Genomic DNA, 20,285 nt, shown 5'->3' with positions numbered 1-20,285 from the left:
AAACAAACCCCCCAAACCCTCCAAGGGTCTACTTTTCCAAGGAGGAAGGGTTAGAAGTTTGATCCAGATAATACTTTGTACCATATCCCAAAGCAGTGGTTCAAGATGAGCATTGCCAGCTGTCAACAGGCATGTATATGGTAATCCATACCCTATAATGTAAACAGAGGACGACGACATGATATGCTTCAAAACAGACCTTACAGAATAGTTACACATCCATTCCATACATACAATCTACATCATGGGTGGGTTGATGTCCACATTTCCTAGGGATAATCTGTTGCAGCACTGCACATTGATGAAGATGACCCAAAAGTGGTTAGGCACACACACATACAGAGAGACCCTTCATTTGTTATGCTACCTCTATTCCATCTGCGAGAAATTAAGAGGGTCACAGACAACCCCTGATCTCCAGGTTGCCCACCCCTGCGCTACAATATACGTTGACACACACCTGTCATGATTATATTCTACCTCCACCCTCTAAATCAGTATGCCTCGGAGTAACAAAGGGCAGAGAGTGCTGTTGTGCTCATCTTGTAGGTTGCTGGTTGGCCACTGTGAGAGCAGGAAGCTGGGCTAAGTTGGGCCTTTAGTCTGATCTAGCAGGCTCCTCTTAAGGTCTCCCTCAAAGTATCCTAGCAATTGTAGTCTGGTGCAGGTGTGGAGAATTCTGTTAGAGCACTAGTCGTACAGAACTGCAATGCCCAAAGTTCCCAGGGTCCATTGTATATTAGAACAGGTTAGGGGTGAAGATTAGTGGAATAGGGAAAAATCTGGCACATTTCAAGACAACTCCAGCTTCCCATCCCTACCACGTTCCTTCGTAAGGGTTCAAAATTAAAACATTTACGTAGGCAGAAGACAGACAGCTGGCTCTGATTTAAGTGCTACCCAAGGGACAGCTGCTTGCAGGCTGCAAGGAGACATATGACCAAATATGCCAGAATGCCAGGCTCGGCAGTCAGGAAGAGGGGAACAGCACATTTGCTCCAGCTGCCATCCTAGCACTTTGCACTATGCACAGACTGGTGTGATATCGCACCATGCAACTGCTAGGAGACATAGTTGCAATAACTTAAGAATAAACGTGCAAGGGTGAAGACTTTTATGTATCAACAACCGTAGGCGGCAGCTTTCAGCTCAGTTGCCTTTATCTGCTTATTTGCTATTGGCGTTCTACGGAACAGCTGCATTTAGAGTTGAAATACTGCCCCTGCTCAGCTGGCCACAAACTATCCAAAGCCGTCCCTTGCAGCTGTTACAAACTCTACAAAATGCAGACTCTGGGTAAGTAATTTCCAAAACTAACAACTGCAACTGTTGCAGGCCATATAGTTTTAAAATTCAGAACGAGATCACAACTTGTAAAACAGTTCAAGCAAGTCAAAACTGAGTAAGTCCTTCATGATTACAAAGAGTCAATTATGTTGAATATGAGGTTCTGGACAAGATCCCAGGATACAGCAAGAATATGGTATCTTTTTGAAAAGTTAGTATCAACGTAGGCAAATGGGAGTAGGTTGCTGGTAGTTCTGTGTTGAAAGCACAAACACAACAATACTTGGAATACCTCAAGTAATATAAAATTATTCTATTGTGGACAAGAACTTGCAAAAAATAACACAAGCCTCTGAGCGAGCAATAAAATATAAGAATTGAATGCAAATGGAGACTGTAATGTGAACTCTGGGTACCAAATAGCTGCTTACATTCATGTAATGGACTTACTAATCCAAATCATTTTACTACTTTTTATTTACTCTGCTTACATGTCAGTTCTTCAGAGGCCCATCATCCAGCAACTAGTTTTGAACCACGTATGTCTTTGGAAGCCCATAAACAGGATACAAGAGTCAGCAGATTTTCCACTAGCTAGGGAGTGGGTTTCCTGCATAGCCCTATACCCCTCCTCATGGCTAGCAAAAGTAAAATATATTGGCAGGCTAGCAAAGAAAACATGCTTAATTTGCATAATTTTAGGGCACAAAATGTGGGCATTCTTATGCCAACACTGTAGGTCTGAACATTTCATGAAGTTTTGTGATAATCAATACACTTAAGTCACCAAAATGTATCTGAATTTGTGTTTTATTGAATGTGATTGCTTAATTATCCTTTAACATAGCTTTTGGTAAACATACCTACTTCATAATTTTAAAAATGTCTTACATACTTATGGTAATCTTGACACTTAAAGCAGATCTTTGTTTGATAAAGCAGAGAGATTAAAAGTGATAAAATGTTCATATCCTTTATTGTTTGGCTCATAAACTTCCCTTGTAAGAAGCCCTTAAAATAGTGACCAGAAAATAACAAATTTAGCCCCTACTTAAAAGTTCTCATATAAATACAATCTGTCATCTCCTATAGTTTTGGAACATCATATCTCTCTTACTGTATTAGCAGAAAAATAGTCTGTCTTTTTTTAAGAGAAGCAGCACTTCAGCCAACTGGAGCATTAGAAGAGGACCAGAGGGATCCCCAGATCACATTTGCTTGGCTTTTTTTTTTTGTATCAAAACAGGAGTGCCCTTTGGACATAAGCCAAAAGTGTTTAACAGAATGGTTAAAATTCAGGAGGCATAATTTTAAAAAACCAAAAAATGAAACCCCAACCCCAAAAGGTATGTGTCACATTTGACAACTCTTTTGGTCCCAGTGATCTAGCATTCGTCCATACAGTCACATCTTTCCATAAAGGCAAACAATTAAGTAAACCCAAAATAATTCCTCTGAGCATTGTTGTTCAGTATAAATGTACCACAATCTGTGCAAATTACCTATAAAGATGACCAAACCCAAGATGGCAACTTTGTAAAATCAGCACTGCAAATGAAACCCAGACCAGTGCTCCCTTTGGAAGAAAAAGACTGTGCGACACAGAATATTTTGTGAAATCCGGAGGTCCAAGGGCGCCACCTTTTGTTAGTCCCTGACAAGGAGACACACGTTTACATCTCTCCAAAGAAAGCAGGTTCCTCAGCGTAAGAGACATGAATGACAGTGTCCCTTTTTAAAGGCCTTTTTGCCATGGTGCCATAGTTCTTCTGGTGCTCCGAATTATCCAGAACTGACCTTTCATTAGGAGAACGCAGTAGAACATGGGGTAAAAACACCTGGAACGGCAGAAAAGTGGAATCTTGAATAATTTAAAATAAAGAGGCAAGATATGATCATTTCAAAATGGATCAAATATTTTTATCTCATCCCCTATTTTTCTTTCTCCCACGTATCTTCTGCATGGAGGCTGAATGACGTTTTGTTTCTCTCTGGACTCTTAAACCAGAAGTGAGGTGTTTAGTAGGAGAAACAGCATTTCATGATTTTACAAAAATCTTTCCCCCCATGATTAAGGACAAAACTTGGAATATTTGGTTCAAACTAAATAAGATTGCCATACCTGAACACAATTACTATGTAGAGAATGTGTTTTTTAAATATGTTTCCATTGCACCTAAAACTTTCTATGCAAGAATATATTTTGTCAACAGAAGAACTTTAGGTCAGCTAGCCCTGAAGGCAACCAAACCAAGTGTTTTGTCACCACAGAACTTGCTGCTACAAACAAATCCTTTCCTGTCAAGAAACTTGCTTTCCCGTGAAGAATTAATAATTGTTTTCTGATAAATGCTTACAGCAGATCTTCGAGTTGTTGATACTGAAATAGCATCAGCCCCTGTATCATCTTTTTTCTCTTTCTGCAACTATCAATAGAGAAGAGACAAACAAATATAAAAATTTGTGAAAATATGCCCAGTCTTATGTAAAACGTAATATTTAACTGTATTGCTCCTGTTTGCCAGTACTCACAGTTCTATCATTTAACACGAAGAAGCAAGTACATAGCTATACGGGAAGAACTCCCTCATTTTTTAACATAACACTTTATTTACAGCTAGGGTAAGCTATTAATTAGTCAGAACTTAGCTTTACTGATGTAATTGCTTTAACGGTTTATTGTTTAAATTGTGTAATATTTGATTGTAACCCACCCTATAATCATATTTGACAGTGTGAGGCATACAAAAACAACCAAATAAATGAAGTAGCTCAACTGGCTTTGGATTCAGTGTTAAGTGCCAAATTAAGTGAAGCAGAAATTATTAGCAACTCCCAGATACAAAAAGAGTGATTTACCTTATAATTCAGAGGGCTGAGGTACTTGAAGCAGCCAAAGCAGGTATAGCCTATGCAAACACAAACTGCTATGGCTACAACTAGGAATGTAAATAAAGTTGTAGGTGCTCTGAAACCTAAGGAGAAACATTTACAAAATATGAAATAAAAAGGGGAATGAGATAAGAGGGTGGGGAAATCTCAGCAGCCGTACACACAAGCAAGCAGGTAACACACACAAATCTTGAAATATGGGAATGTGCCGTATCATTTGAAAACTATTCTTCTGCCTTTTAAATTAGAACAGGGTTCTTCTGGATGGTGAGGGCGACCGTCCTGTTTCCGCACTTGAGTTGAAATACCAAGGTGCCGACCCCCTGCCATGCTGAAGCCTTGCTTGCCAGGCTGACATGGCTGTGGTTTCTGGCGACATCTCGCCAAAACCCAGAAGCTGCAGCCGCTTCTCCCTGACACAGTATGCCCCCCCCCAATCATTATAAGCAGTAGTAGCAGCAAGATCTCCAGAAGGTCTCGTCAGAAGTCGCTGCCACTTCTTGGATTCTCCGGCAACGATGGCAAAGGGTGAATGAGGCACCTGCGGCGGTGCCACCCCTTGGGATTCTGCCGCCTGAGGCACCTCATGGGCAGGCCGGCCTTGCTCGATGGACTGACTTCCAACACTGCCAGGCAACTTGGACAGGGATGCTGAGAGTTAATAGTCTAGCATCATTTGGGGGGCACCTTGCTGGCTACCCCTGCACTAGAAGATCTGCCTATGTCCTTGGGTCTCAGTGTTTGGGACTGCACCATTAGCTGTTCCCAGAATTGGCAGCCCTACACTTCAGCTGTATCTTTGCCCTTTGCTCCCACTCACACAGCATAGAGATATCCATGCTCTTCAACAAAAACCACTACTTGTCTGCTACACAAACCTCTCAGAAGTGTGACCATTTGCACGCCACTCATACTTACCTAGCCTCAAAAAAGAGAAAAAATACAGCCAAAACAGGCAGAGAATTGGAGCTGCAAGGGCTTGAGTCACAGCCGCAGAATGGATTCGTTTCTCTAGCTTTGCAGGAAGGTATGCAAAGTAGAGATTGTGGCGGTCAACGGTATGCCTTAGGAGCAAATAAATTAATCCTGAAAATAGGAAATAATGTCAGAGTTACAAAAATGTTTTTCTGCTGCCATTTCTCACCACAAAACCATAAAGATGTTAAATGTCCCCTTTGTTCTATACAAGCCAAGGCACCAAAATGTTATTGTGCCTGTAGACTCAGGGATTGCCAAGAATCAAAAGGTAAACTGCATATAAAATACCAGACTCTTGCTACTGCCTTTGAATAAATTATCAGCTTCAGTTTTATAAGGTTATACAAATGCTTCATTTCTTATTGTGGGGTGTCATGATATGGTATGAGGAAAGGCTCTAGCATGTGCTCTTTACACTGAGGCATCTCTGCTTTAAATTGTATGAACTAGCAAAGTTCTGTTGTTTTAAATCCCATCCCATTCTGTTTTTCCGTGTTTATTTTGTGATGCACACTAGTATTGTGTTTGTTCCGCTGTGAAGTACTATCAGCATTCTGTTATCATGTGTTTGAGGAATTCACTGTGGTTTTGTTTAGTTAATAATTTTATTTATTTGTTTAATAATTACAAAGGAAAAACACAACCACCCCACTTTCGGTGGTATAAAGAACAGGATCTCCATTCAGAAGAAGAGAAATGCCATGCTTGTCTATTAGAAGTTCAATGAAACTTAATTCCAGATAAGCAGGACTGCAACCTAACTGTTATTAGAAGACAAACACACAGCTTATGTAAGGGTGTTAAATATGTAATAATTGAAACATAAAAACCAATGCTGGTTTCTGGGAAATCAGATTTTACAGAAAAATCTAGCACACAATTTCTAACCAAAATCCAGTTGGCAAAAATGGTGCCTGTTCGCTGTATCAAACTGAAACAAAGATAAGATACATCTTTCCAAGTATGTTGCTATATTCAACTGGTGTTGTTTGTTTGTTTTCTGCTTTAAAAAACCCAACTATGTATTATTTGGGATCCCTGGCATGAAAAATTACATTTTGTTTAGTATCTAGCATGATTTTTGTAGGAATAAAAAAAATACATTCCAGAAAACAAAGGTAAAAAAACTAGGCACTACAGTAAATAAGAATGTTAAAGGTGTACCATAATTTGCCAGCCCTGTACTATGGAATATTTGTCCACCAGGCATCTATGCTGTTAAGCTCTGGATGTGTCTTGAAGACTTTATGCTGACAGGCCTATTCAGCTGTTTAGTTTCCTTTTTAGATGAGCCAGTTATTCTTGCAATTATTCTGTGCTGTTTTAAAGTATCTTACATTTTATGACATTTGCAATATATGGGAAGTATGATCTACACCTGAGAGCTATGTTCTCATAGGTTGTTTCATGAGCTTGCAACTCCCTTTTTCATCCTCAAGACCACAAAATCCATAGCCTAGTCTTCTTACTGGTCTATGCTGACCTCAGGGCTGTCTCAAGCATGTCGGGTGCCCTGGCGCCGTGGTGCGGAGATCGCTCCGGTGCCCCCGCCCTGATGGGCGGGAGCAGTGTGCAGCATGGCTTCCACGCGGCTTTTCCGCACGGCGCCCCTCTGGCGCCCCGCGCCACCCAGCCTACCCCTAGAGCTGGCCCTGGCTGACCTTTTAATGTTTCTCGTGTTGCACTTCCTACAATGCGTAACCCCTTTCAGATAAAAAAAATACTATGCTATACTAATGAATACAACAAAAAGCATACAAATGGAAACTAAGAATAATATAGAGGCAAACCTAAAAAGCATGCGGAACATGTATTTAGATTAACCAGCACTACACTAAGTTCCCACTGAGAGCAGCAAAATGATTTACGCTCTTTTCTTACCCTGTGTGACAATTCAGCCAGCACAGAAACTAGTATAACACATATACTTCTCAGTCTCAATACTATATTCAAGTCGATCTGCCACCAAGCCCTCCTGTTTGTCCTATTACAATTCCAGCACACTGGCCAACTTACCAAATGGGACAATAAGGGGGCAGGTGATGCTGTAGGCCATGATGACAGTGAACACACAGAGTGTCCACGCATACATTGCTCCAAACGCAAACTGAAATGCTTGGTGCTACAAGGAAATAAAACATTTGCATTAAGTGTTGCAGGAACAATATTCTGCCTCTTATTCTCTCCATACACCAGTTATTTTTAAAGTGGTGCATGCCACACTTTAGGAGACATGCGCCAGCAACCTTTGGTGGCATGAGTGCATACCAGTTGCATCACCAGAAATTTGTTGCGACAATGGAGAGAGCGCCACTTATTGACGTTTACTCAGGACAACTCAATCGTCTTAAATGAAAATTAAATTAAATGAAAAGCCAGATCTGTAAATACTTTCAAATGTTGGGGTCCTTAGATGGAAAGATTTTCTAAGCTTCCTCAGAAAGGAAAAAGTGAAGCTGCTCTGTTTGAGCTACAGACGTTAACTGTGCTCCAACAGAAGGCCACCAGAAAGCTGGGGAATCGCCAACAAGATTTAAATTATCAGGATGATCAGAGTCCAGGGATGAATGCTGGAAGCCCATGTGAACAGAGATGCAAAGTATTGCTGCGTATGGTTGACGGGAATGTAAAATTCTTTGTGCAATAGGTCTAGGTTTCATACCTGCTTAACATGTTTTCTCTCAGAACTGGATTTGGCCATAAACATGCGAAAAGTGTATAGCAGGAGTCCTGGCAAACGCAACAACTCACTCCCAGTGCCAATGAAAGCCGATGCAATCACATAGTTCACAAAGAAAGCTCCTTGGTCAGGCAAAAAGACACACCTGCACATATTTTTAGAAAAAAGAAAAAACACAAGTGAGTGATGATGAAGAAGGTGATAAACCTCAACTGGTCACCAATTAACATCCCCTACCCCTGCCTGCTCTGGGGAGAACTCTGCTAGATCTCATTATATGTCCCAGTATGCCCGATCTCAGGGAGGGGAGCCTGGGAGGTAAAGTAAGTTGGAAAAGGTAGCTAAACGGAAAGAGGCAAATAACAAGGCAAAACTGTGTTTAAATAAAAGAAAGGAAAAGACTTAGCCAATATTGAAGAAATGCAGGAGTAATGGAGGGGGTACTGCTTTAATCTAGAATATGCTATGGCAGCATGATCACAATCGCTTGCGTGAATATGTATTCAATAAAATTAAACCAAATTTAACTGTTTTCAATTTCTGCATTAATTTTTCCAACAATGCTGTTTGCCAAAGTTTCTGAAACCAGAATCCCAGATTGTCCATTTTAAATTGCAATAGCAATTCTAGTAGCAACTGGATGATGAACTAATAATTATTTGTGGTGCAGCAAACTCAAAGGGCCAAATGTGGTGACAGAGTAACCTGTTGTTTAGTAATTAAGCGTTGGGTTTTTTAACTAAGGGGATTTACAGTGCACGTGGCAGAAGTCGCCAACCACCTGGCACCCCTCCAACCCAAAGGAAATGCTTCAGAACTGATAAGAGAAAGTTTATGAGATAACATTTATGAATTATTATTTTTTTAAAAAAAAACCAGCTCTCCAGCTTGTGCTGATGTGTTTATTCCAAGGTTGTGACTTCTATTTGAGCATCACATTTCTATTCCCACATATTTTTGAAATCAGGAATGCACCTGTAACTTTTGCCTACTAAAATTTTATGTATGACGGGCACTCAGCTTCTAAGCACCATCCTTTCAAATTGCTCTAGCTGCCTTTTTTGCATTTTCCTTGATAATTGGCTTATTTTGAAAATAATTGCTTAATTGAAAATACCTGTAGTTAAATTTGGTTTAATTTTATTGAATACACATGAAATTGTAAGCATGCTTGTCCTCCTGTCATAGCATATTCTAGATTGTGGCTTGTATAATAGCAATGAGTAATAATTTATATTCCGTATACAATGACTACTTCAACACAAAAATAACTTCCATATATTTAAATATGAATCTTCCTTTGTCTTTCAGTGATAATACACATAAATAATGATTAATTGGCTCCATAACATCCAAGCTAGGGAAGCATCATCTAGACTCTCTTTAATCTCTTCTTCGGAAAGGAGATTTACCACTTCTATAAAAGTCTTTCAAATAAAACAACTGTTTATCTTTCCATGCCTCAATATTATATGCGTTGCATTTATTGTAAAAAGTTGGATGTAACTGTACAGGAAGCAAAAGAGACACTGAAGGTACCAAATATGCTGCATGCTTAACCTAGATTCTAGATGTTGAATCTCTTAGTTATCCAGGTCAAAGTTCTAAATTTGTGTTTAAGGTAAGGGTAGGTAGGCACAGGTCGCGCTGTGGGTTAAACCACAGAGCCTAGGGCTTGCCGATCAGAAGGTCGGCGGTTCGAATTCCCACGATGGGGTGAGCTCCCGTTGCTCGGTCCCAGCTCCTGCCAACCTAGCAGTTCGAAAGCACGTCAAAGTGCAAGTAGATAAATGTCATTTCCGTGTGCTGCTCTGGTTCGCCAGAAGCGGCTTTGTCATGCTGGCCACATGACCTAGAAGCTGTACGCTGGCTCCCTCGGCCAATAACGTGAGATGAGCGCCACAACCCCAGAGTCGGTCACGACTGGACCTAATGGTCAGGGGTTCCTTTACCTTTACCTAAGCATCAACCAGTAGATTCTGTAGTCACTCCTTTATGGACAATGTTGTTAAGACAAAATGCAATAATGTTTTCTGGGCTCCCAGAGTAATTTATTTTTGCAGGTTAAGCAAATGGTTGAATATTCTAGACAGATGTAGGATTGTTCACATATAATAATAATAATAATAATAATAATAATAATAATAATAATAATTATTTATTATTTGTAAAAAAAACCCAATCTGGCTGGGTTTCCCTAGCCACTCTGGGCAGCTTCCAACAAAGATTTAAATACATTAAAATTTCACACATTAAAAACTTCCCTAAACAGAGCTGCCTTCAGATGTTTTCTAAATGTCAGGTAGTTGTTTATCTCTTTGACATCTGATGGGAGGGCATTCCACAGGGCAGGCGCCACGGTATCTAGAAGACATACAAGCTCCTGGGCAGGTAGAAAAAGGATCTTAACTACTTACTCTAATCTAAATCTAGATTCAGATGCGCGGTCGAACACCCAACGGAAGAAGACATCAAGACTGGAAGAAATATGCTAGCATTAGTCTCCATAATTCACTACATCCAACATGTGAACAAAAGGGTCTTTCTAAGCACATCGTTGTTATTTAAGAGTTTTAGTTACCCTTTTGTTTTGAACATTTGCCTACAAAACAGAGGAAATTATACATGCCTAAAGGTCAAAACGGATGTGACTCGGGAGATTTGTGTAAGGATCTACCACAACTTTTTTATTAAAACACCATTAACCAAACTTAAAAGCAGCTGCTGTAGGGCCTCCAATTTTGATTGGGGTTCCCTGAACCCCTTGAAATTGCCTCATTTGAAGGAGGGGGAGAAAAGATGCCTGAATATTGTCAGGAAGAAAGGTGGGGAAACTTTGGTGAAAGGGTTAACAGATCCCAGCAGCACATAAAAGACCATCACCTCTCCTCACAGCTGCTTCTTAAGTTAGAAAAGAAAAAGAAAAATCCAAGACTTTCTGTGCCACCTCTGCTTTGGCCTTTAAGTCCCACTGAAATCAATGAGGAAAAAGTAATGAACTGTGTCCTTACATCCCTTTTATTTTAATGGGATTTAGGTGTCATTGCACACTACACCAAAACAAAATATGGTTTACGCAAGCAACAAGAAGGTGGAAATGTTATGTGGCTTGAGCACAGATGTGGGATGATATGGATTCAACTGTCCCTGGTTACACAAACATCACTGTAGTGCCTCAACATGTGCACTGGCTAATATGAAATAAAAGAAGCCAAAGTAAGTAGTTTAAGAAGTTAGCTTTCCATGACATAAGAATAGAAGTAAGCGACTTTTTAATGTAATTAGTACGGCAAAAATTCCAGCACCAAAAAAAATTCCAGTGTCTTAACTAGAAAGTTGGAATTCCAAATTGGTTTTTACAGAGCCATAGCTAGGGTGATCTTGCACCCCTGGGGGAACCATCCAAATTGTGCCCCCTAGCCATGGACAAATTAGCTATTCTTTCTGCCTCTCCTCCAACCCCCACCTCCACCCACCCATTCAATTCCTCACGCACTTCACTTTCACCTTTTCTTATGAGGCAATAATCAATATTTTTATTTATAGACATACTTAGGGACATATTTTAAAGCCGATTTTGTGCGTCCGTGTGCCCCCCTGCCTGCGCCCCTGGCAGGGGCCTTCCTCGCCACCCCCTAGCTACGGCCCTCGGTTTTTACCTGGTCAAACCAAGTGAAGGCAAAATTAGCACCATGAAGATTAAAAAAGTGTAGACCTTATGCATCATTATTCTGTTTTCACCAGACCTATAAAAAAGAAAATATTAATCACATGATATATACTTATGTTATAAAACAGTGATGGCGAACCTATGACACGCGTGTCAGACGTGACACGCAGAGCCCTCACTGCTGGCACGCGGCCCATCAGCCCATTCGCGCTGTTGTTGTTTTCCTCCTCACACTATAGCTTGTCTCCGCTGTTAAAACCCGGATCCTTTTTTGTTGTTGTTGTTGCTGGTAGCCAGAGATTTGTTTTTTAACCCTTTCTGTGCTGTTTTTTCTGGCGCTTTGGCAGACGATGATTGGGTGTTACGGCGTTCGTTTTTTAACCCATTCTGTGCTGGGTTCTTTTTTTGCACTTTGGCAGACTATGTCGGTGCTGCATGTTAGTTCCAGCGAAGGTATTATTTGTCATTTATTTCTGTTCTCTCCCCCCCCCAAAAAGCACAGCAGCTTTGGGGCACCCCCCCCAAAAAAGCAAAGCAATGTTTGCACCCCCCCCAAAAAACCTCCAAAATTGTCAGCAGCTCCCCCCAAAAAGCTCAACAACTCTGGGCATTTTGTGATAAATATGGGGTTTTGGGTTTGGTTAGGTTAAATAATTAGTTTTTGGTTTATTAAATACAGTTATATATTAGAATTATACATTTTTGTTATTTAAACTATAAATATTGTGAAATTATGGTGTTTTTTCTCAAAGTGACACACCACCCGAGTTATGCTCGGTTTTTAGGTGAATTTTGACACACCAAGCTCAAAAGGTTGCCCATCACTGTTATAAAACATGGGCCTTTGTCTTCGTTCTATCTTTCCTGTCAGTGTTTGAAAAGGAAAAGGTTCTGACCTCCTTTGCCTGGTCCTCAGACCCTAGTCGGCACAAAGAGTCATTGAGAAAGAATACTTTGCAGAACGCTGCTTTTATTTTTTTAAAAAAAAGTCTTCTCCAACCACGACTGACAGCTTTATACATATTAACGCAACCAGCTTTCAACCGTCTACCAACCCACACCACACACAATCAATGACCACTCTATATATACAGGCATATGTAGGCTTTGCCGATTCGTTGTAGGCCGCTGACTCATGTTGACTCAGTTCCTTTTGTATTAAAGAAACAGCGGCTAATTTTAAGCTGTGACATTTCCAGCTCTCACAGGTAACAAAAAATGACATTTTACTATTTGGCCTGACTGCACTGACTACCAATTAGGATGCAGGCCCAATTCAAAGTGCTGGTTTTGACCTATAAAACTTGAAACGGCTCAGAACCACAATGCCTCAATTACCACTTCTCCCCATATGAACTGATGCAGACTTTGTGAGAATCATCTTATGCCCTTCTTGAGCTGCCCCCTCCACGAGAGGTCCAGAGGGCGGCAACACAAGAATGGGCCTTTTCTGTGGTGGCCTCCCATTTGTGGAATGCTCTCCCAAGGAGGCTCGCCTGACGCCCTCATTACATAATTTCGGTGCCTTCAGCTGATTAAACAATCCATGGCCTTTTAAATGTGTCTTGTGGGGGGCTATTTTTTATGTTATTCCTTTAATTAAGCTACAATTAGTGCAGAATGCAGCTGACAAGAACACTGACTAGAGTGTCTACCAAGTGTCTAAAAGGTAAAGGGACCCCTGACCATAAGGTCCAGTCGTGACCGACTCTGGGGTTGCGTGCTCATCTAGCATTATTGGCCGAGGGAGCCGGCGTACAGCTTCCAGGTCATGTGGCCAGCATGACAAAGCCGCTTCTGGCAAACCAGAGCAGCACATGGAAACGCCGTTTACCTTCCCGCTGTAGCGGTTCCTATTTATCTACTTGCATTTTGACGTGCTTTCGAACTGCTAGGTTGGCAGGAGCTGGGACCAAGCAACGGGAGCTCACCCCGTCACAGGGATTCGAACCGCCGACCTTCTGGTCAGCAAGCCCTAGGCTCAGTGGTTTAACCCACAGCGCCACCTGGGTCCCTAGATCATATAATGCAAAACTTGAAAGATCTACATTGGTTGCCTATATTCTACTGGGCTTGGAATTCTGGTGCTTGTATTATCTTATATGTACAGGTATCTGAAGGAAAAACCACCCCTGAATCAGCCTGCTTAGGCCCTTCAAACTATGTGGTAGGCTTTCTCATTGTCTTACTACCAGGAGAAATACAGTGCATAGTGACACAAAACTGGGCCTTCTTGGGGGTGGTGCCTTGATTGTGGAATGTTCTTCTAGAAATAAAGCTAGCGGCATTTTGGCCCCAAACATTTATCTGTTTGCCCATACGTGTATGGGATTATAGCTGCCCAGCAACTGATAGCCAAGAGAGGCTCTATGGGTGCTTTTAATTACTGAAGTTCAGTGCTGTGCTTTCAGCTCCCTGGAAATGTAATGATTTAACTACGCTGTTACCCACGCTGGGATTGTCTGATAAATTATAATTGTCTGATAAATAATAATAAAATAATAATAATAATAATAATAATAATAATAATAATAATAAAAGGAAGACAGACACGTAATAAATGTCATAGGCTAGGGATTGAGAACCTGTGGTCCTCCAGATGTTGTTGGGTGACAACTGTCATCATTCCTAACCATTGACCTGATCGGAGTCCAACAAAATCTGGGTGTTCCCTATCCTTGCAATAAGCAATCCATAGTCATAACAGGTCTACCTTAAAAGCATTCAGTCTTTCAGTGCACACTCCCAGTGCACACACTACACCTGATTAGAAACTTTAGCAAAACAAACAAAAACATGATAGATTGCATTAGTTAACTCACCTAGGGAAAAGAGTTGTTATAATATGGTCCATGGTGCCTACTGCGAGGGAGCCATGAAGAGTCTTGTTATAATATGACATGACCCTCATGGTCCCTTCCAACTCTATGATTGTCTAACTTCTCCTTTGCCTTATGGGATGTTTAAATTAAAAATCAGTGTTTACTTGGGAGGAATGGAAGCTGCTAGTTTTTGCTGTTCTACTTTCTATAAAGTATGTCTATCCTTCCTTCCACAGAATTTTGAGGTCTTTAGCCAACAAAAAAGGAACATATATTCTTACATTGTCCAGTGCGATTCAAGAAACGTTGAGTACATTACTATTGTAGGCAGCAAAGCTGAAAAGGACCACAGAATGAGTGTTGGGAAGAACTGGCTCACAACAGGGTTCTGTGAGGATGGAGAGGAAAGAGAAAGCAATGAAGCCCAATTCTATATAGTCACCTTGAAAACAACTGAGCTGGAAGCCTATCTGTTATATTAGCTTTTAAGAAAGGTATCGAACTCACTGAATATGGCTTAGTCTGTGGGCAGAGTACAGAGGTGGTGGCTAGGATTTGGCCAGTTACACAAACTTTGGCAAAAGATTAAGTTGAAAGAGTGTGTTTGCATAATTACAATTTCTGGGCAAACCCCTCCAAAAATCTTTGTGGGAGGTGTTAGTTAGAACCAGGGGTCAGCAACCTTTTTCAGCTGTCCACCATCCCTCACCATGTGGGGGGCCGGACTATATTTTGAGAAAGTAAAAAAAAGAATTCCTATGCCCCACAAATAACCCAGAGATGCATTTTAAATAAAAGCACACATTCTATTCATGTAAAAACACCAGGCAGGACCCACAAATAATCCAGAGATCCATTTTAAATAAAAGGACACATTCTACTCACAAAAAACACGCCGATTCCTGGACCATCCGTGGGCCGGACTGAGAAGGCGATCGGGCCGCATCCAGCCCACGGGCCTGAGGTTGCCTACCCCTGGATAGAACTGTACCATTTCCAGCTCGTCTACACTTTCTGAGTTTCCCCATGAAGGCATTAACAGAGAATGAAACCGGAATGTAATGGGCTACTCACATTAAGATAGTGAATAGGCTTGGTTACATTAAACTTGTCCATTGTCGAGATAATGATGGAAGGTGTTGTCAAGAAAAAGAGCACAATAAACAGGAACAAGTTGATGCTAAGCCAAAGAAACCACCACTTCACCCCTTGAACTGAGAGCTTTTCCCTGTAAGTGAGAAGACACAGCAGACTAGCAAGTATTCTATACTTTGCAATAATGGTATTAACAGATGTATGGTACCTGTTGCTTAAACAAGTACAAAGCATGGGGCAGGGAAGAAAGAGGCATGGTTTGAGGTAGGAACTAACAGGCAGGGTGATGCCTTATCCCTTTTAAACATGACTGTGAGAAGGACAGTTATTGTTTTGCTGTTTTGTTGAATTATTTACTTGTTTTTATCCTGTATTTTATTCTGTGATCCACCCTGAGATCTTATGATGGAAGGACAGTATATAAATCTAATAAATAATAAAAATAAAAATAATAAAGTTACCAACAGATATCCTCTGGATAAGTAGCATATGCAACATTCCACTTTGAAACAGAGAGTTCCTTGCTGTGGGGTGACGGCTGAGGTTCTCCAATACACCTAAAGCCTTGACATTTACAGGCATTGAAATCTTTAAGAATACTGCAATAAAATAAAATATTTCAGCATTCATCCTTGGAATTACTTGAAAATGTACAGAGAAACTGCTAGGAAAGTTAATATGCGTGATCAAAGCAACCCTTGTGTAACCTTTCAATGTCACTCAGCCACCAGAGGGTGTTTTTTAGATTAAAACTGTGTAGGCAGACATATAACATATAAAAGTAATTTAACTCTGAGTAGACTATTCAGGCTGAAAATACTTTAAATATCATTAACAACCTTGTGGTTTTCCCTGTTTTCACTGCCAAAAAATTAATACAGAAACTCTTCTGGAATTTGGATCCTTAAGTCTTTCAGATAAATGCAGTTCAGACAGAAGAGGTTCATTGTTTGATTAAGACAAAAGTCAATTGTCAGCTAAAATTAGTTAAATGTGAGGAGAGGAATGGGTGAAAAACCTCAGGTGAGCTGAAAAGGCAAGATACTCTGAGTTCCGTCTGCTGACTTCCTGTGGTATTTAAACAGATGCATAAATGGTTTTTTGGGGGGTGAACTGGGATTGGTTTGTGTTCCATTTAGTGTAAAAAATTCAGCTTTGTGACCATATTGAATTAAAAGAACAAAATACTTACTGTGTTGCCATGACTTTCTCATCAAATGTTACAAAAGCCATTCCCAGTGGCTTGTCATAAATTAGCTTTTCCTCTTTCAAATATTCGCTCAGATATTTATTGCTAACCTTGGTGTAGTAATCTATAGCATCCTCCTGTTGAAAGGAAGCTTCGGTTACAAAAACAGTGCTGAATAGCTCTTCAGACCTGGAAATACTGTAGTACTGTTTTCACTTTTCATGCATTAAGCTTTTCCTATTTTAAACAGAGACATCACATACAAAAACTACAAAGCATTTTATCTTCCACACAGTTAAGACAAGTAATAAAACAGGTTCTTTACCTTTTTGCAACCTCTGACCTCACAACAGCAGAACTGGCCAAACCATTGTGTGTGTATGAAACATCGCTTACCACTCTTCTGAAACACTTGTGTATAATAAGCCACATGTTTCTCTGCCTTTTTTCTGGGCACAAACACATAAGGTTTCATGATGCAAAAACAGATTAATTCCCAAAACTGTGTGTCCATCTTAGAAACACATTTTTATAAGCAAAGAGTTACGGAACAGCTCAAATACATACATATAATGCAACATGTGTACTAAAGATCTAAAACTTGTACCAGCTTATGAATGCCAATCATGCAGGTATGCACTATGTAGACTGATGGTGTTCCTATAATGTGGAAGTATCATGCTCTATACTTCTGTATATATTATGTTTTTGTCCTACCCTTCCCCAAGGAGACATCCATGAGGCTCTCTTATTTCACCCTCACAATATTCCTATAGGATAGGCTGAAGCTGAGAGACAGCAACTGGCCCAAGATCATACACAGAGATTCTTCGCCTCGTAAGAGATTTGAACCTGGATATCTTCAACCACCGAACCCCCCCCCCCCCCACACACACATTGCTTTGCAATTTCAGGAACCACAAACTAAACTGGAGTTAAGAAAAGCTACTGGGCTGTCACTGTAGGGACATTATAGCTACATGTGGTAAAAGTCACTCTGTACCTCTGTATAGAAAACTTTAACTTTCTCTTGCTAAAATATTGTTTCTGTATGCAAAACGTAATAGTATCTCGTGATTGATTCTGCAAGGCTGAAATATTCTTGAGAACAGCAAAGATAATACCAGCAGCCTGGTACTGGCACCGGATCATTTTGCTGTTAACGTATTTTAAAATGAAGGGAATGCAGTTTCACCAGGACATTTTTCATGCAGGTACCTTTCTTTGTAGAGAGAGGTGAGTTTGGCTACATTATAACATAACTGGACCTCTTGTACATTGCAGGTTGGATACGCTTCACTGCAAAAGGATGAAACAGATAATTACAAACTGTAGTAAGATGGTGAGAAACACTGCATTCAAAAATAGGTAGGCTCAGAATATAAATTTAGACATCTTAGCACAAACCTATTGTGACTGGGGCGCAAAGTCATCTGAAGCACAGGCTTGCTGTCCTCAACTCTCTTTAAAAAACTGATTTGGTGGCAGGTGGCAGATGAAGGTCTAGGAATGGACATTCCTATCACACCCTAGAAGGTACAGGACCCCTAGAATAATGTTGCAACTACACTTTCCAAGGTTCCGGGCTCCTGCTGTGCAAGTGCAGGAGGAATAATTAAGGCTACCCACATTCTGGTGACATGGGAAGGGAGCACAAGGGTGTGGGGGGGGGAAATAACAACTCGGGAAATTGTAGTCGGGCTCAGCCCTCATTGTGCTCCTGGTTATGTCACTCAGGGTGAAATAGAGCTAAACCTCAGAAAAGAATCTAATGTTTTTCTGGGTGTGAGAGGTCCCCCCCCAAAAAAAACATGTTTTACTTAAATCTACTTGAAGCTGAACAGAGATTTCACCCCACCACTAAAACCCAAATATTAATTCACAAAGTTACATCTCGAGAACAAAGAAATGTACCAGGAAATGCTTCCTAGGAGCTGGTTTATCATGCCCAAATAATATTGCTCCGGGCATAGGATAATCAGGCAAATTGCCACTGCACAGGTCAGAGCGTGGTGCCAGGCCACAAAAAGTTATACTCCATTGGCTCCACAGATTGCAGTGACATTCCATACAAATCGGGTAGCCAAGTGCAAGAAAGCTCTCCTCTGACTGCTCTATCAACCCCCACTTATGCCAATTTAAAATTAAATTGCTGTCACAAGTTTACAAAGTTGTCAAGATACAGTGCCCATTGCTCTTCTGTACCATTCCAGCTAGCCTCCCCCCCCCTTTTTTTACAGTTTTTCCTGTAGTGGGTGGGTAGATAGGACTAACCCCAGGTACCAGCTAATATGGACAAGGTCTCTCCTTAAGTAGGAAGTCTAGTAGTTTATCCATCCTTGGCTGCCACTACACACGACACAGCTAGGGTAGACACTAAATTCAAGGACTACATTTAGACAATTTTTTTTAAAAAAAATCCTTCCAGTAGCACCTTAGAGACCAACTAAGTTTGTCATAGGTATGAGTTTTCGTGTGCATGCACACTTCTTCAGATTTTTTAAATTTTGTTTTGACTACGTCAGACCAACACGGCTACCTACCTGTAACTAGTGCATTTAGACAGGCTTTGCAAATTAATTTTTAATAATAGTCTATAGGTAAAATTAAACAATAATTTAGTTATATATTTTGTTAAGGGAGCTTGAAACTATAAGGACCCTTTGTTTAAAGAAAAATAAACCAATAGAAATTCAGCTTTTACTTACTTGAAGTGATTTTCTATGGTTGTTGCTTTGGCATTTTTGGGAAGCCCAGTTATGAACAATGTGCGTTTTACCTACGGAACAGAAATTATTAGTTTCTCAGAGACTTTGAACTAGGGAAGAAGCCAGAAAAGAGAGACATTATTATATATTTCAAGTTGGGATGTGTGTATTTGAAGAGGAGAAAAAAACAAGGATTACATTGATGACCCCCCCGTTCACAAAAGAAAATACTTTCCACCCCCTGCTGAAACAGAACAGAATCCAAGCTCGACCAAATTACTTGGTTTTTTTGTGTTCTGTTTTGTAGACTTGTCCCACAACCCAGCAAATCAAAATGTGCATACATGATTTGTCAAGGGGTGGTGCTGTGGTCTAAACCACAGAGCCTAGGGATTGCCGATCAGAAGGTCGGAAGCTCGAATCCCCGCAACGGGGTGAGCTCCCGTTGCTCGGTCCTAGCTCCTGCCCACCTAGCAGTTCGAAATCATGTCAAAGTGCAAGTAGATAAATAGGTACTGCTCCGGCGGGAAGGTAAACGGCGTTTCCGTGCACTGCTCTGGTTTTGCCAGAAACGGCATAGTCATGCTGGCCACATGACCCAGAAGCTGTCTGCGGACAAACACCAGCTCCCTCGGCCTATAGATGAGCGCCGCAACCCCAGAGTCATCCGTGACTGGACCTAACAGTCAGGGGTACCTTTACCTTTTTACACTAGAAGTAGCAATACACATTTTTAAGAATATAGAAACTTACTATGCTTTCTTCTTCATATTTGATGGCTTGAGTGTGATGTCTCATAAAGGCAACGGTCAAAATCATGTACACAAGAGCAAAAATAGTGTGCAGCCAGAAAAGATTGTTGCTGTGGAACACAAGTTTTGATATATTAGAAGTGAAATGACTGGAGTATAACATTTGCCTAAGCTACTATTCAATTTATGACTGTTTAGTGGTCAGCAAGGCA

The 20,285-nt window shown here is 40.7% G+C and overlaps 1 protein-coding gene across 6 annotated transcripts in view; it reads right to left on the bottom strand.

Annotated features, from left to right (window-relative positions):
* Window positions 1-2,079: 2,079 nt before the first annotated feature.
* TMEM63A (transmembrane protein 63A) overlaps window positions 2,080-20,285 on the bottom strand; it is a 40,545-nt gene continuing 22,339 nt past the window's right edge. For all 6 annotated transcript variants that reach the window (XM_088666638.1, XM_088666641.1, XM_035111441.3 and 3 more), the window contains 16 exons: window positions 20,075-20,183; window positions 19,322-19,392; window positions 17,832-17,912; window positions 16,939-17,062; window positions 16,617-16,750; window positions 15,886-16,023; window positions 15,404-15,557; window positions 14,611-14,717; window positions 11,497-11,583; window positions 10,255-10,314; window positions 7,820-7,982; window positions 7,174-7,279; window positions 5,098-5,265; window positions 4,147-4,262; window positions 3,645-3,713; window positions 2,080-3,125 (listed from right to left, as the gene is read on the bottom strand). In XM_088666638.1, the coding sequence (XP_088522764.1) occupies window positions 2,961-3,125; window positions 3,645-3,713; window positions 4,147-4,262; window positions 5,098-5,265; window positions 7,174-7,279; window positions 7,820-7,982; window positions 10,255-10,314; window positions 11,497-11,583; window positions 14,611-14,717; window positions 15,404-15,557; window positions 15,886-16,023; window positions 16,617-16,750; window positions 16,939-17,062; window positions 17,832-17,912; window positions 19,322-19,392; window positions 20,075-20,183 (1,852 nt within the window). In that variant the 3' untranslated portion in view covers window positions 2,080-2,960. The remainder of the gene's footprint in view (window positions 3,126-3,644; window positions 3,714-4,146; window positions 4,263-5,097; window positions 5,266-7,173; window positions 7,280-7,819; window positions 7,983-10,254; window positions 10,315-11,496; window positions 11,584-14,610; window positions 14,718-15,403; window positions 15,558-15,885; window positions 16,024-16,616; window positions 16,751-16,938; window positions 17,063-17,831; window positions 17,913-19,321; window positions 19,393-20,074; window positions 20,184-20,285) is intronic.

Source organism: Zootoca vivipara, chromosome 3 (assembly GCF_965207765.1).
Source record: "Zootoca vivipara chromosome 3, rZooViv2.hap1.1, whole genome shotgun sequence".
NCBI classification, from domain to species: Eukaryota; Metazoa; Chordata; class Lepidosauria; order Squamata; family Lacertidae; genus Zootoca; species Zootoca vivipara.
Note: the sequence above shows the minus strand (reverse complement) of the source record. Positions and strands in the feature narration are given on the sequence as shown.